The sequence below is a fragment of the Ranitomeya imitator genome, chromosome 6, assembly GCF_032444005.1.
Source record: "Ranitomeya imitator isolate aRanImi1 chromosome 6, aRanImi1.pri, whole genome shotgun sequence".
Lineage (NCBI taxonomy): Eukaryota > Metazoa > Chordata > Amphibia > Anura > Dendrobatidae > Ranitomeya > Ranitomeya imitator.
The window spans coordinates 253,346,251-253,359,450 of record NC_091287.1 but is presented as its reverse complement, the minus strand read 5'-3'; the positions used below and the strand labels follow the sequence as shown (position 1 = coordinate 253,359,450).

The following is a 13,200-nucleotide window of genomic DNA, read 5'->3' as shown; positions in this document are numbered from 1 at the left end:
TCCCCACAGTTTTAAGCGTGCCCTAAAAACTCATTTGTTCAGACTGGCCTACCGCCTCAATGCATTAACCTAACGATCCCTGTGTGGCCTATTTATAATAAAAAAAAAAAAAAAAAAAGGTTCCTCGCATCATGTTCTCATACACTTTATGCAGTATTAGCCCTCTGTGTCTGTACTGCTACATACTTAGGCAGTTAACTGGTTCATGCAGCTTTACATGAACACCTGAGCCTTACACTATAGCTGGTCCGAATAACTAAAGCAATTGTTACCATCCACCTCTCGTGTCTCCCCTTTTCCCCATAGTTTGTAAGCTTGCGAGCAGGGCCCTCACTCCTCCTGGTATCTGTTTTGAACTGTAGTTCTGTTATGCTGTAATGTCTATTGTCTGTACAAGTCCCCTCTATAATTTGTAAAGCGCTGCGGAATATGTTGGCGCTATATAAATAAAATTATTATTATTATTATTATGTCACCAGCGATCACTGTATTACTTGTACACTAACAGTAAATACAGAGTTCCTGTGTACAATGGCACTTAGTATTGTTTTTTTTTTTCAATTAATGATCAGTATTGTAGTATTCAGTCACTATGTGGTGGTAATATATGATCTGGTCATGGTGTGGTGGTATTTGTTCCTTGCATGTGGTATTATTCTGTCACTATGTGGTGGTAATATGTGGTCTGGCCATGGTGTGGTGGTATTTGTTCCTTGTACGTGATATTATTTGGTCACGCTATGGTGGTACTATGTGGTCTGGTCATGGTGTGACGATTATTTGTCCCTTGTATGTGGTATTAATGGTCATTAAAAAAAAATGTATGTGACTCATTCCCTTAAATAAAAATATATTTTTAATAAGAGTAGGGCCCGGCCAAAAGAGTCTTCCGTGTCGTGGTGGCGGCTTAATAATTCTTTAGGCCAGAACAAAAGCTGCTGGTTATGAATGTGATCTGGTGTTTGATGAGAACTGTTAATATCTGGTGAGGACATGGTGCAGAAGTTGAGTTTTTCCAAGAATGGCGGTGGGACCTTTGCAGCAGGGCTGGGGCGGCGTCTCAAGGGGGCCCAAAAACGTTGCCAGTATGGTGCACCGAAATTCCTAGTGTCAGCAGATGTGCTGCAGTTAAGGATGCTATCCCACATGCACAGAATGCTCTGGTGACAACCGTTCTGCAGCTGTCAGCGGGTGGACGTGCACGTTTCCACAGCGAACACGTCGCTATGTGCTGTGACATGCAGCCATGTCCTGTATGTACTGAAGCCGGCGAAGAGAGCGCGCACACAACAGCGCACGTTCCCGCCACACGTCACCGCTCAGCCGCGAGCCGCCTGTGAAGAGTGCGCACTGCCAGACGCGCTGACTCTGATCACGTGATACTCTTTCTGCACCACCAGGGGGCGGGGACTAGACCGGAAGCTGAGAGCTCTCGGAAGTGGAGTGTTCCGCAGCCTTTCTGCTGAGAGCCCTGAGGACCCGGTGAGGACCCGGTGAGGAGAGCTAGTGACAGGAGCATGTTTGGCCGGTAGAGACATAAGCGGAAGACGTGCGGGAGGAGCAGGGAGCATGGCGGAGAAGTTTGATAACTTGGAGGAGCACCTGGAGAAGTTCGTGGAGAACATACGACAGCTGGGGATCATCGTGAGCGACTTCCAGCCCAGCAGCCAGGCTGGCCTCAACCAGAAGCTGTGAGTCAGTGCCCGTGTGTGCCAGTGACTGTGGGGCCAGTGGCAGCCCCAGGTATCACGTGACCTGTGTCTTTCTCTATGGCTGTCACTGCTGTGGTCACTTGTAGCCTTTTTCCTCATAGGGAATACTGTGCATCACTAGTGTCAAGCAAAACTTCCCACTATTTATCTACTAACCCCGCTTTACCCTTAGGTGATTGCATACCTTCTCCTTCAGCCATAGGGGCGGCACCTTGTGTCCTTCCATTCACAATCCTCATCAAAATATTCTCGCCCATCGCAGCCTGATTGCCTGTACTAGCCCAATGTCACGCCCTGTAAATCTCGCCTTTGGATCCGGATGCATGTCCTCCGCTTCATTTCTGCATTCACAGCGTGTACGTCACCGAGCCACAGACTCGGCCATCTTATACTTAAAGGGGTTGTTCCCTTTCACGAAGTCATTGGCTTCAGATCATCGTAAAGAAACAATCCGCGTTCTAATCTCCCTCCCCAGGTCCATAGGCGAGTTTCTCCACTGTTCTCGGCCTCTTGCTTTGTCTGGGTGACAATATGGCAGCCGATCAGTGAGCTCCTGAGTGAAGCGTCTCCAGGTAGACAGAACATCTCACTCAGAGCTGCGAAAAATCTGTTTAAACTGACTAAAACGCAGTTTCACTATTGTGTTTTGTTTGTAAGACTCTTCGTGAGCATTAACTATTTTCTTAATGTTGTTCTAATTTATTAGTGGTTTAAGAAGAAAACCTGAACTTTCTGAAAAGATTGTGTGACCAAAGAGAAGAAAGTAGCGTGTAAAGGTAAGGATCCCCACAAACAGTATAACAAATAACAATATTAATTTTATTAAGACAAAGTTAGACAAGCCACAAACAGGTTAAAAACAATTAAAAACCACAATGTTAACAAATGAACAACAGTGTGGAGGGTCTTGTAAGTGCCCCCCACGCCCAAAGAAACCTTCCTCCACTATGTGCAGCGGGAGTGTGTTATGATTAAACAGGATAGGCTACTCAGGATGGTAACCAGAGCTGGTGAGGCTCGCCAGGATAACTCCTGCAAATTAACAGCAGCAAATGTGATGACAAAATCCAATCGTGGTACCAAAGACAAAAATAACTCCACAGCTTTATCCTGTCGGGAAAGTGCGGGCGTTATCCTGTCGGGAAAGTGCAGGCGTTATCCTGTCGGGAAAGTGCCGGAGTTATCCTGTCGGGAAAGTGCCGGAGTTATCCTGTCGGGAAAGTGCCGGAGTTATCCTGTCGGGAAAGTGCCGGAGTTATCCTGTCGGGAAAGTGCCGGAGTTATCCTGTCGGGAAAGTGCCGGAGTTATCCTGTCGGGAAAGTGCCGGAGTTATCCTGTCGGGAAAGTGCCGGAGTTATCCTGTCGGGAAAGTGCCGGAGTTATCCTGTCGGGAAAGTGCCGGAGTTATCCTGTCGGGAAAGTGCCGGAGTTATCCTGTCGGGAAAGTGCCGGAGTTATCCTGTCGGGAAAGTGCCGGAGTTATCCTGTCGGGAAAGTGCCGGAGTTATCCTGTCGGGAAAGTGCCGGAGTTATCCTGTCGGGAAAGTGCCGGAGTTATCCTGTCGGGAAAGTGCCGGAGTTATCCTGTCGGGAAAGTGCCGGAGTTATCCTGTCGGGAAAGTGCCGGAGTTATCCTGTCGGGAAAGTGCCGGAGTTATCCTGTCGGGAAAGTGCCGGAGTTATCCTGTCGGGAAAGTGCCGGAGTTATCCTGTCGGGAAAGTGCCGGAGTTATCCTGTCGGGAAAGTGCCGGAGTTATCCTGTCGGGAAAGTGCCGGAGTTATCCTGTCGGGAAAGTGCCGGAGTTATCCTGTCGGGAAAGTGCCGGAGTTATCCTGTCGGGAAAGTGCCGGAGTTATCCTGTCGGGAAAGTGCCGGAGTTATCCTGTCGGGAAAGTGCCGGAGTTATCCTGTCGGGAAAGTGCCGGAGTTATCCTGTCGGGAAAGTGCCGGAGTTATCCTGTCGGGAAAGTGCCGGAGTTATCCTGTCGGGAAAGTGCCGGAGTTATCCTGTCGGGAAAGTGCCGGAGTTATCCTGTCGGGAAAGTGCCGGAGTTATCCTGTCGGGAAAGTGCCGGAGTTATCCTGTCGGGAAAGTGCCGGAGTTATCCTGTCGAGACTCATCAGCTCTGGTTACCATCCTGAGTAGCATATTCTGTTTTATCATAACACACTCGCGGTGCACATAGTGGAGGAAGGTTTCTTTGTGCGTGGGAAGCACTTACAAGACCCTCCACACTGTTGTTCATTTGTTACCATTGTGGTTTTTTAATTGTTTTTAACCTGTTTGTGGCTTGTCTAACTTTAATTGTCTTAATAAAATGAATCTTATTTGTTATATTGTTTGTGGTGATCCTTACCTTTACACGCTACTTTCTTCTCTTTGGCCACACTTTTTTTAGCGTGCTTTTGGTGATCCCATATATTAACCATTAGCAGTGCCTTCAGGTTTTTTGTCTCTTATGTAAAGATTGTGTTGCCATTTTCTGAGACCCATAACTTTTTTTTTTTATTTTAATCCATTGAAAAGCTGTGAAGGATTGTTTCTTTTATTTTTAGTGTGGTCAGTTGTTTTCCTTGGAATAGTACGTAAGACTTTTTTCATGATTTTTGGATTTTTTTCTCTCGATATTTTACTGTATAGATTAATTTGTACTTTGATCACTTTTAGGAGTAGAGATGGAAGGACACCTGGATGTTCAGGTTCAGCCGAACAGTTACAAAAAGTTCAGGTACCAGAACAGTAGCCGGACCCCATTCACTTGAATGGGGGGCCTGGACATCCAGTGTTTGCTGAGCTGTTATGTGCATGACAGCCCGGCAAACACCGCTTCTGATCGGCGGTGAAATCATCCCCGCTGGTCAGAACCGCAGTTCCCACGCTGTCAGAAGACAGTGCGAGCTCTCAGCTGTGAACGGAGGTAAAAAGTTTACCTCCAGTCACTGATGGAACAACTGCGCCCATGAACTGACACCTGCTGCTGCTAATAACAGAGCTTCAGAAGCGGCAGATGGGAGTATTCATCAGCCGCTCCTGCGCTGTAAATAAATAATAAAAAAAACAAAACGGCGTGGGTTCCTCTGCATTTTTGTTAGCCAGCCAGGCAAAACTCCCAGCTGGGGGCTGCATCCCTCAGCTGTCAGATTCAGCAAGGCTGGTTTTCAAGAGTAGAGGGGTCCCCATGCCGTATTTTTTAATTATTTAAATAGATTAAAAAAAAACAACAACCATGTGGGGTCCCCCATTTTTGACAGCCAACCTTGCCAAAGAAGGCAGCTGGGGGCTGGTATTCTCAGGCTGTTAAGGGGCCATTGATATAGCACCCCCCCCCCCCCCCCAGCCTAAAAACAGCAGCCCGCAGCTTCCCAGAAGAGGCACATCTATTAGATGTGCCAATTCTGACGCTTTGCCTGGCTCTTCCCACTTGCCCTGTAGCAGTGGCAAGTGGGGTTGATGTCACCTTTGTATTGTCAGGTGACATCAAGCCCACGACTAGGCGTCTATAAGACACCTATCCATTACTAATCCCATATTTGTAAGGTAAATAAAGACACAGCCAGAATACAATTCTTTAATTGAAAAAATGACAGACTCCTTTCAAAATCTCAATTAAGCCATACTTAAGACCTCGCCTAATTCCATCGAAGCCCTCGATCTCCTGTAATAAACCAAAAATAATAAATCAAGAATATACCATACCTGTCCGTCATTCTGTCCCAGGCTGTAATCCATGTCCTTCCATTCACGGTCCTCATCAAAATATTCTCACCCATCGCAGCCCGATTGGGCTAGTACAGGCAATGTCACGCCCTGTAAATCTCGCCTTTGGATCCGGATGTATGTCCCCAGCTTCATTTCTGCATTCACAGCGTGTACGTCACCAAGCCACAGACTCAGCCATCTTATACTTAAAGGGGTTGTTCCCTTTTACTATGTCATTGGATTCAGATCATTGTAAAGAAACAATCCACGTTCTAATCTCCCTCCCCAGGTCCATAGGCGAGTTTCTCCACTGTTCTCGGCCTCTTGCTTTGTCTGGGTGACAATATGGCAACTGATCAGTGAGCTCTGCGGCTCCTGAGTGCAGCATCTCCAGGTAGACAGAACATCTCACTCAGAGCTGCAAAAAACAGTACAAAACAGCTGACATATCGTGCTTTGATGTGGGCTCACCGCCGGAGCCCTGCATCAAAGCGGGGGATCTGACTTCGGACATACTATCCTGTCTGAGGTCAGAAAGGGGTTAACCCATGTACTTTGGGAGGAGATCTCCTGCTTCATCTTCCTGTCAGTCAGACAGAGAGTGACTGTGCTCAATTGGAAAACAAACATTGAGGAAGATGAAGCTGGAGATAACCCCTTTGTGCTCAGTGAGGAAGAGATTTCACATATGACAGTGTGCTCCTGTCCAGCAACTGAGGTATCTGTGATGTCTTCAGGCTGTAGCCTGTCCTGACACTTTACTAGTTTGAATCATATCAGGGACTTCATGTTATCTGATTTTCAGATAACCCCTTTAACTACAGACTCTGACTCCAGGAGTCCGACCACACAGCACTGGTCACTACTGAGCATGTACATAAAGTGCAGCACAGATTCATTTCCATCAAAAGTCGAGATCCTTAGATCAGGAACAGAACAGACATTTATAGGACATTTCATAACTTTCCCAAATTCTTATAAAAACATTTACAGCACATGCTGCACTGAACTACTGTACAATTTATTATATATTCGGAATCGGAGTCGGTCCAGTTGATCCTAATTCTGCATTTCTCCATAACGGATGATCAGGAGGTTAGATGTAAAGATGGCAGTATCTTTACATCTAACCTCCTAATGATTCGTTATGGAGAAACGCGTTTCATGAATATCAACAAATCTTAAAGGGAACCTGTCACCCCCAAAATCGAATGTGAGCTAAGCCCACCAGCATCGGGGGCTTATCTACAGCATTCTGGAATGCTGTAGATAAGCCCGCGATGTATCCTAAAAGATGAGAAAAAGAGGTTAGATTATTCTCACCCAGGGGCGGTACCGGTACGATGGGCATCGCGGTCCAGTGCAGGGCCTCTTATCTTTATCAGATAACGTCCTCTTCTTGTCTTCTTGCCACGGCTCCTGCGCAGGCGTACTTTGCCCTCAACAGGGGAGGCAAAGTGTGCCGGAGCCGCAGCGTAAAGAAGAGGATGTCATCTGATGAAGATAGGAGACACCGGACCGCGACACCCATCTGACCGGGACCGCCCCTGGGTGAGTATAATATAACCTCTTTTTCTCATCTTTCAGGATACATCGGGGGCTTATCTACAGCATTACAGAATGCTGTAGATAAGCCCCTGATGCTGGTGGGCTTAGCTCACCTTCGATTTTGGGGGTGACCTGACAGGTTCCCTTTAAGTACCTCTTAGCTTGCTGTTATCAACATTAGCATATATCATGTGCTATATATGCCATTTAAGGATTTTTTTAATGTCTTCCTGGCATGTTTGAATGTTTATCTGCCTTACTAATTGTTAAATGGCTACCCTTGTGTTAACATTTGATTGATACCAGGGACCCCAAGGGACAGCAGCCGTGGAGTGAAGGGCGCCATTCCGCTGACCAGTAGGGTGCCTACCTCCGCTTTAGGAAGGCTATACAGAAATAGGGAACAGTATAGCAAGGTACTAAGTGAATGCACTTGTCACTTTATTGTTGTTGCCAATTTCACCTCTTTTTGCACATGCTTTCTATTTTTTGATAACCTCAATATTAATCCTTGATTGACAATCCCTATACACTCCTTTTCATGGTGGTTTAAATGGTTGGCCTTGTCATTCACCAATATAGGGACATCTAGGATTTTTAGGGTTGGCCACCGAGGAGAGTGTGGCAATAGGTGATAATCATATAGGGTGATGGTAGCCAGCACAGTTGTTTGGTTAATGCATGGTAATGTCTTATTTTTATGGGCATAATAAAAGATAGGTTTTATCTTAAATATTTGTTGTATATAAGGTTCCAGACGTTCAGTAATTGGCAGCACATTGGATGCAGCACATTTTCGCTGCGTCCAAAGCTCCTGACAGCTATTGAACGCAGGTGATTCCGCATTTGTTCATTGAACTGTGCGGAATCAGCGCACCCAATACATTGGACTGGTGGAATTTATCTAGATAAAGATAGACATGCTGCAGTCTGGAAAGTGGCGCCGCATGTCCGTATCCACAAGTGATCTGTGGGCATCTGTGCACACATTGGGCACGGGATTTCTTGAAATCCCATCCAGTATGCTGTAACATCTGGACCCGCAGCGTTTACTGACCGTGTGCACCTACCCTTATAAGCAGGGCTGTGGAGTCGGTATAAAATGGACCAAATCCTAAAATATATAATAAATTGGGTTCAGATGTTCAGTGCAGGATGTGCTGTAAATGTTTTTATAAGAACTTGGGGAAAGTTATGAAATGTCCTATAAATGTCTGTTCTGTTCCTGATCTAAGGAGCTCTGCCTTTAGTGGAGATGACTCTGTTCTGCACTTTATGTATCAGTAGTGACCAGTGCTGTGGAGTCAGTCAGTAGTTTGGCTTACCGACTCCACTGCCCTGGTTATAAGATATAGTAATTTCTCTACATAAACTTTGAGTACTTAATATTTTGTATGTCTTACAAACTACACCATGTAATTACATACTCCTCTTTGGCTATAAATACACCTAAACATTTTCAGAGAAATATTGTTAACCCGCTGTAAAATATATAATAGGACCTCTGGTTGGAACCTCTACATTCGCTGGCTATTATGTCTCCTGCTTTTTTTTTTTTTTTTTGTATCCTAAAGAATTTCCAAAAGGAACAGGGCAACACTGCAGCAGAAAAAGAAAGCTGCCTAGCCTCTCAGGCAAAAAAATAATCCACCAAATATATAAAAACATTGATGCAGCACACCAATGCAAAAAAAATTAGGAATAAAGTCGATTAGTCCACAATGACGACGAAGTTTCGGTCCATATGTGGACCTTTCTCAAGCCAAAGCGAAAGCATTTCCTGATACTTCTTTGCATTTATTTTAATGTTGCTTTAGCTGCAAATTTTAATAATGCGTAGAAGAGCAGCTTTAGCTAGACAAACCTGCATGCAGTGTGCCTACTAATGAATTGCTTGTATTTCTACAGGAATTTCATGATCACAGGATTACAGGATATTGACAAGTGTCGTCAGCAGCTTCATGACATCACAGTGCCCTTGGAAGTATTCGAGTAAGTTTCCTGGATAGTTTGTGTGTTTACAGCATGAATGACTCGCACGTATCGGTGAAATGTTTGCTTATAGTGCACTATTCTTTTCAATCTGATACCATGTTTTTCATTCCCAATAAATGAGTCTCCCAGTGTTTTCCTAGTGTCCCCCATACACATCGAATTATTAAAACCTGCTAATTTGGCAAGACCAACAACCCATTTTGATGTGTATAGCCTTCAATGTCTGGGGGGGCAGCTGCAGTGGAAATCTAGTACTACGTGGCACTCTAATTCACTGTGTGGTAATATAATTTCCTAGGATTTCCCAAAGCAGGAACTGATCTTACCTGGACCGCCACCCCCAATAGTCTACTACGTGACAATCATGTGTCAAAATGGGGTTTACAGTGAGTTTTCAGTCCTGTTTTATAGTTTGTCGGTTACATTGATAACAACATACAGTTATTCAGTTGATTTTCTCCATTCTTATGACAAAAATAAATTGGGAACTAATCTCATTGTAACACTTGATTACTGTATGTGACTTTTAACAGGACTCTGCAGTTGGTGTTCTGTTCTTTAGACTGGATTTGGTTCTTTCTTAATCTCTCAAGCATTATTCTATTAACGTTTGTTTTGAAGTCAGTGGCTTTATGCCATGCAAGGCTGAGAGGGCGTTTTTTCTCTGTCAGGTTTCACCCCTTAACGACCGGCGATACGCCTTTTAACGTTCAGCAGTTAAGGGTACTTATTCCTCAGCACTGCTTTTTAACGGTGCTGAGAAATATAGTTATAGCACCCCCAGTGTCGGAAAATCTCTGGGGTCTTGGCTACCAAGGTTTTTACTGTCCCCAGTGTTGCGATCACTGTTATTCATGGAATAACGGCAACCGCAAAAAAGAAAAGTCAGATTTCCCATCTATTTCTCTCTTTTGATAGGATCTACACATCAGAGGAGAGAGAAATAGGGTTCACTGAGCCCGTACCTCGGGTGTCCCCCTTTCCCTCCAGAAAAATATGGTGGTCACGTGCACTGCGCCTGCCGACCGACACCGGCAACAATGGGAGATTTTTCCTATTGGTTCATTTTGATCACTGTGATAAACCCTATCACAATGATCAAAAAAAAAAATTGTAAATCAACCCCCCTTTATCACCCCCAGTTAGGTAAAAATAATAATTTAAAAAATGTATATATTTTTTTCCGGTTGGGGTTAGAATTGGGGGGTTTCCACTGTTTAGGTACATCAGGGGTTCTTCAAACGCGACATGGCGCCCGCCATTGATTCCAGCCAATTTTGCATTCAAAAAGTCAAACGATTCTCTCTCCCTTCTGAGCTTTGCCATGCTCCCAAACAGTGGCTTTCCCCCACATATCTGCGTACTCAGGAGAAATTGCACAACCAATTTTGTGATCCATTTTCTCATGATACCTTTGTGAAAATAAAAAAAAAAATGGTTCCAAAGTAATTTTTCCAGGACGTCTCTTCTGACAGCACCCTGGAGGACGTCCTCCTCCTCCTCCTTGCCGGGATAGGAAACACACGAGAGTTTAATGGTCATGTCCCACCCCTAATTCCTCAGTGTTTTTCCTGTCCCTGCACGGAGGGATGCACGAGAAGAGCTGCGCAGGCTTACCGGGCTCAGGAGGATCTTGTGGCTTGCCAATACCCTTCCCTCTGTCAAGAGGCTCAGGGTCGAAACTTCCCGAGGGGGGAGTCCCTCTACCCCAAAGGCCAGGAGCAGGACGAGGCTCCTGGATAGAGCCGTTCATCCCGGTGGGAGGCTCTCGGCTCGGGACGCAGTGCCACAGCGCAGAGGAAGGGCTCCTCGCAGACAGCAGAGTGTCGCTGTCTTTTTTGCGATGCTACATCCAGCGTGGTACGCAGATCTTCCGAGCCAGAGCGGCTTCCGGAGTTTCGGTAGGACAGCGTCACTTCCGGTAACGTCACTTCTGGTATTGTCACTTCCGGTGACGTCTTGAAAGCGGGGAAGTGCGTGCGCTCCAGCGGTGGAACGCATAGCAGTGTGGACGCTTCTGGCAAATAGCGTCCTGTGTCGTGCCGCGGTGCTTCTGGCTGCAGTTGCGGAAGACAACTATGGAAGGAGACATGCTTGAGGATGGGGGGGTAAGTGCGCCTGGCGCAGTCCACCCTCACCTCAGATAGATCTTAGCACAGGTCTAGCCTATTACTCCCTATCTTATCTCGTTTAGGATAAGAGAACCCCCGCTGCTCCCCGGACCACAGCTAAAAGACCGGCAAGGTCTCGGCGAAGTCTAACAGATGTCCTGTATGCCATGTAAAGCTCCCGGACTCCCATGGCAAGACTTTGTGCACCTTGTACATCAAAGGTCATGAAAGATGAGCAATCATTGCTGCTTTCTGAAATGAGGTCCCTAATCCGGGAGGAGGTCCAGGCTTCTGTGTCCAGCCTTTCACAACATCCGTCCAGCCCCCATCCCAGGCCGCAAATGAGCCAGGCGGGAGAGAGACCAGGGAGAGCTGGAGTATAGTTCTGATGACGGTTCAAATCTAAGGGACTCTGTCACAGAAGAAGAGGGGGAGCTCCCCTCAGGGAGCCAGGACCAGCGTAGAAAGTACCTTTTCTAGTCAGAGGGAACGGACGAGCTTGTCCAGGCGGTGAGAAGTACCATGCAGATCGAGGAGACTCCCAAGCCACAGTCCAGACAGGACCTGATGTTTGGGGGACTTATGTCACGGAGACAGACAGTTTTTCCTATTAGTGAACATATTAAGGCCATGGTACTAGAGGAGTGGTGGAAGGATTCTTAACGCAGGTTGGTGCTATCTCGTGACTTTAAGGGTCGCTTACCATTTGTCCCCGAGGAATCCAAATTATGGGAAGAGATCCCTAAAATTGACGTCCCAGTAGCAAAGGTCGCCAAAAAAACTGCCATCCCTTTTGAGGACTCGTCTAACCTGCGCTACCCTATGGACAGAAAAGCTGACATTCTCCTAAAGAGGGCCTGGGAAGCTTCTGCGACCCTTATTAGGACAAACACAGCAGGCACTTCGGTGGCCAGATCTATGTACCTATGGATGGGTCAGTTGGAAGAGCATTTGTCCAATAAGAGCCCTAGGACTGACATTCTAAGTTCCCTTCCCATTATGAAGTCGGCCATGGCATTCCTTTCTGATATGACGGCTGAGTCGGTTAGATTTTCAGCCAGAAACGGTTCCCTGTCTAATGCAGCTAGGAGGGCTGTATGGTTAAGATCTTGGTCAGGAGATAACGCCTCTAAGACTAAGCTCTGCTCCATCCCATTTTCAGGGCTAAGGGTATTTGGGCCAGCCTTAGATACTATTCTAGAATCAGCCTCTGACAAAAAGAAGGGGTTCTGAGGACAAACCTAAACGACCTCCGCCCTTTCGGAAAGGTTTCTTCTCCAGAAAACAGTACGACTTTAGAGGGCAGGGTAGGTCCAATAGAGGGTCCTACAGAGGTTTCCGTAGCCAGGGTAATAAGAACCGAGGTTTCTTCTTTAGCCCGACCTACAAAACCAAAACACAATGACGCCACTTGCATTGGGGGAAGGCTACGTCGTTTTGCAGGAAATTTGGCCCAAATCACTCAGAATCAGTGGATTTGCAGAACCATAGCAGAGGGATACAGCATCTAGCTTTACTCCCCTTCTCCGGAAAGGTACATCTCCCCTACCGTAGTCTCAGCATACTCTGGCATACCGATAGACTTGCAGGACATGCTCAGTTCGGCAGTCATAATTCCGGTTCCCCCGTCAGAAGTGGGCAGGGGACACTACTCCTCCCTATTCGCCATCACAAAACCGTCTGGCGAGACCCGCACTACTATAAATCTAAAACCTTTGAATGCTTGGGTCAGATACAAAAGCTTCCGAATGGAATCTATCCGGTCGGCAATTCATCTCATAGATCGTGATTCTGTAATGTGCACTCTCGACCTGAAGAGTGCCTACTATCAGATCCCGGTTCATCCCTCATCACAGAGGCTGCTAAGGTTCGCGGTAGCTCTGCCAACTCGGACCTGCCACTACCAGTTTCAATGCCTCCCCTTTGGGCTTGCTTCGGCACCCCGTATCTTCACAAAGTTGGTATCGGAGGTGGTGGCCTTCCTGAGAAACCAGGGTATCATAATAATTCCATACCTGGACGACTTTCTCCTTGTGGCAAAATCGGTGGAGACTTTGACAGATCACAGAATTTGGACGATATCAGTAATGGAACACCTGGGCTGAGTCATAAACTGGCAGAAGTCCGACCT

The 13,200-nt window shown here is 46.4% G+C and overlaps 1 protein-coding gene across 1 annotated transcript in view; it reads left to right on the top strand.

Moving 5' to 3' along the window:
* The first annotated feature begins 1,408 nt into the window (after positions 1–1,408).
* The window catches only part of MED10 (mediator complex subunit 10), a 33,842-nt gene continuing 22,050 nt past the window's right edge, over positions 1,409–13,200 (top strand). The window contains exons 1-2 of the mRNA XM_069730580.1: positions 1,409–1,691; positions 8,872–8,955. Of these exons, the coding sequence (XP_069586681.1) occupies positions 1,570–1,691; positions 8,872–8,955 (206 nt within the window). The 5' untranslated portion in view covers positions 1,409–1,569. The remainder of the gene's footprint in view (positions 1,692–8,871; positions 8,956–13,200) is intronic.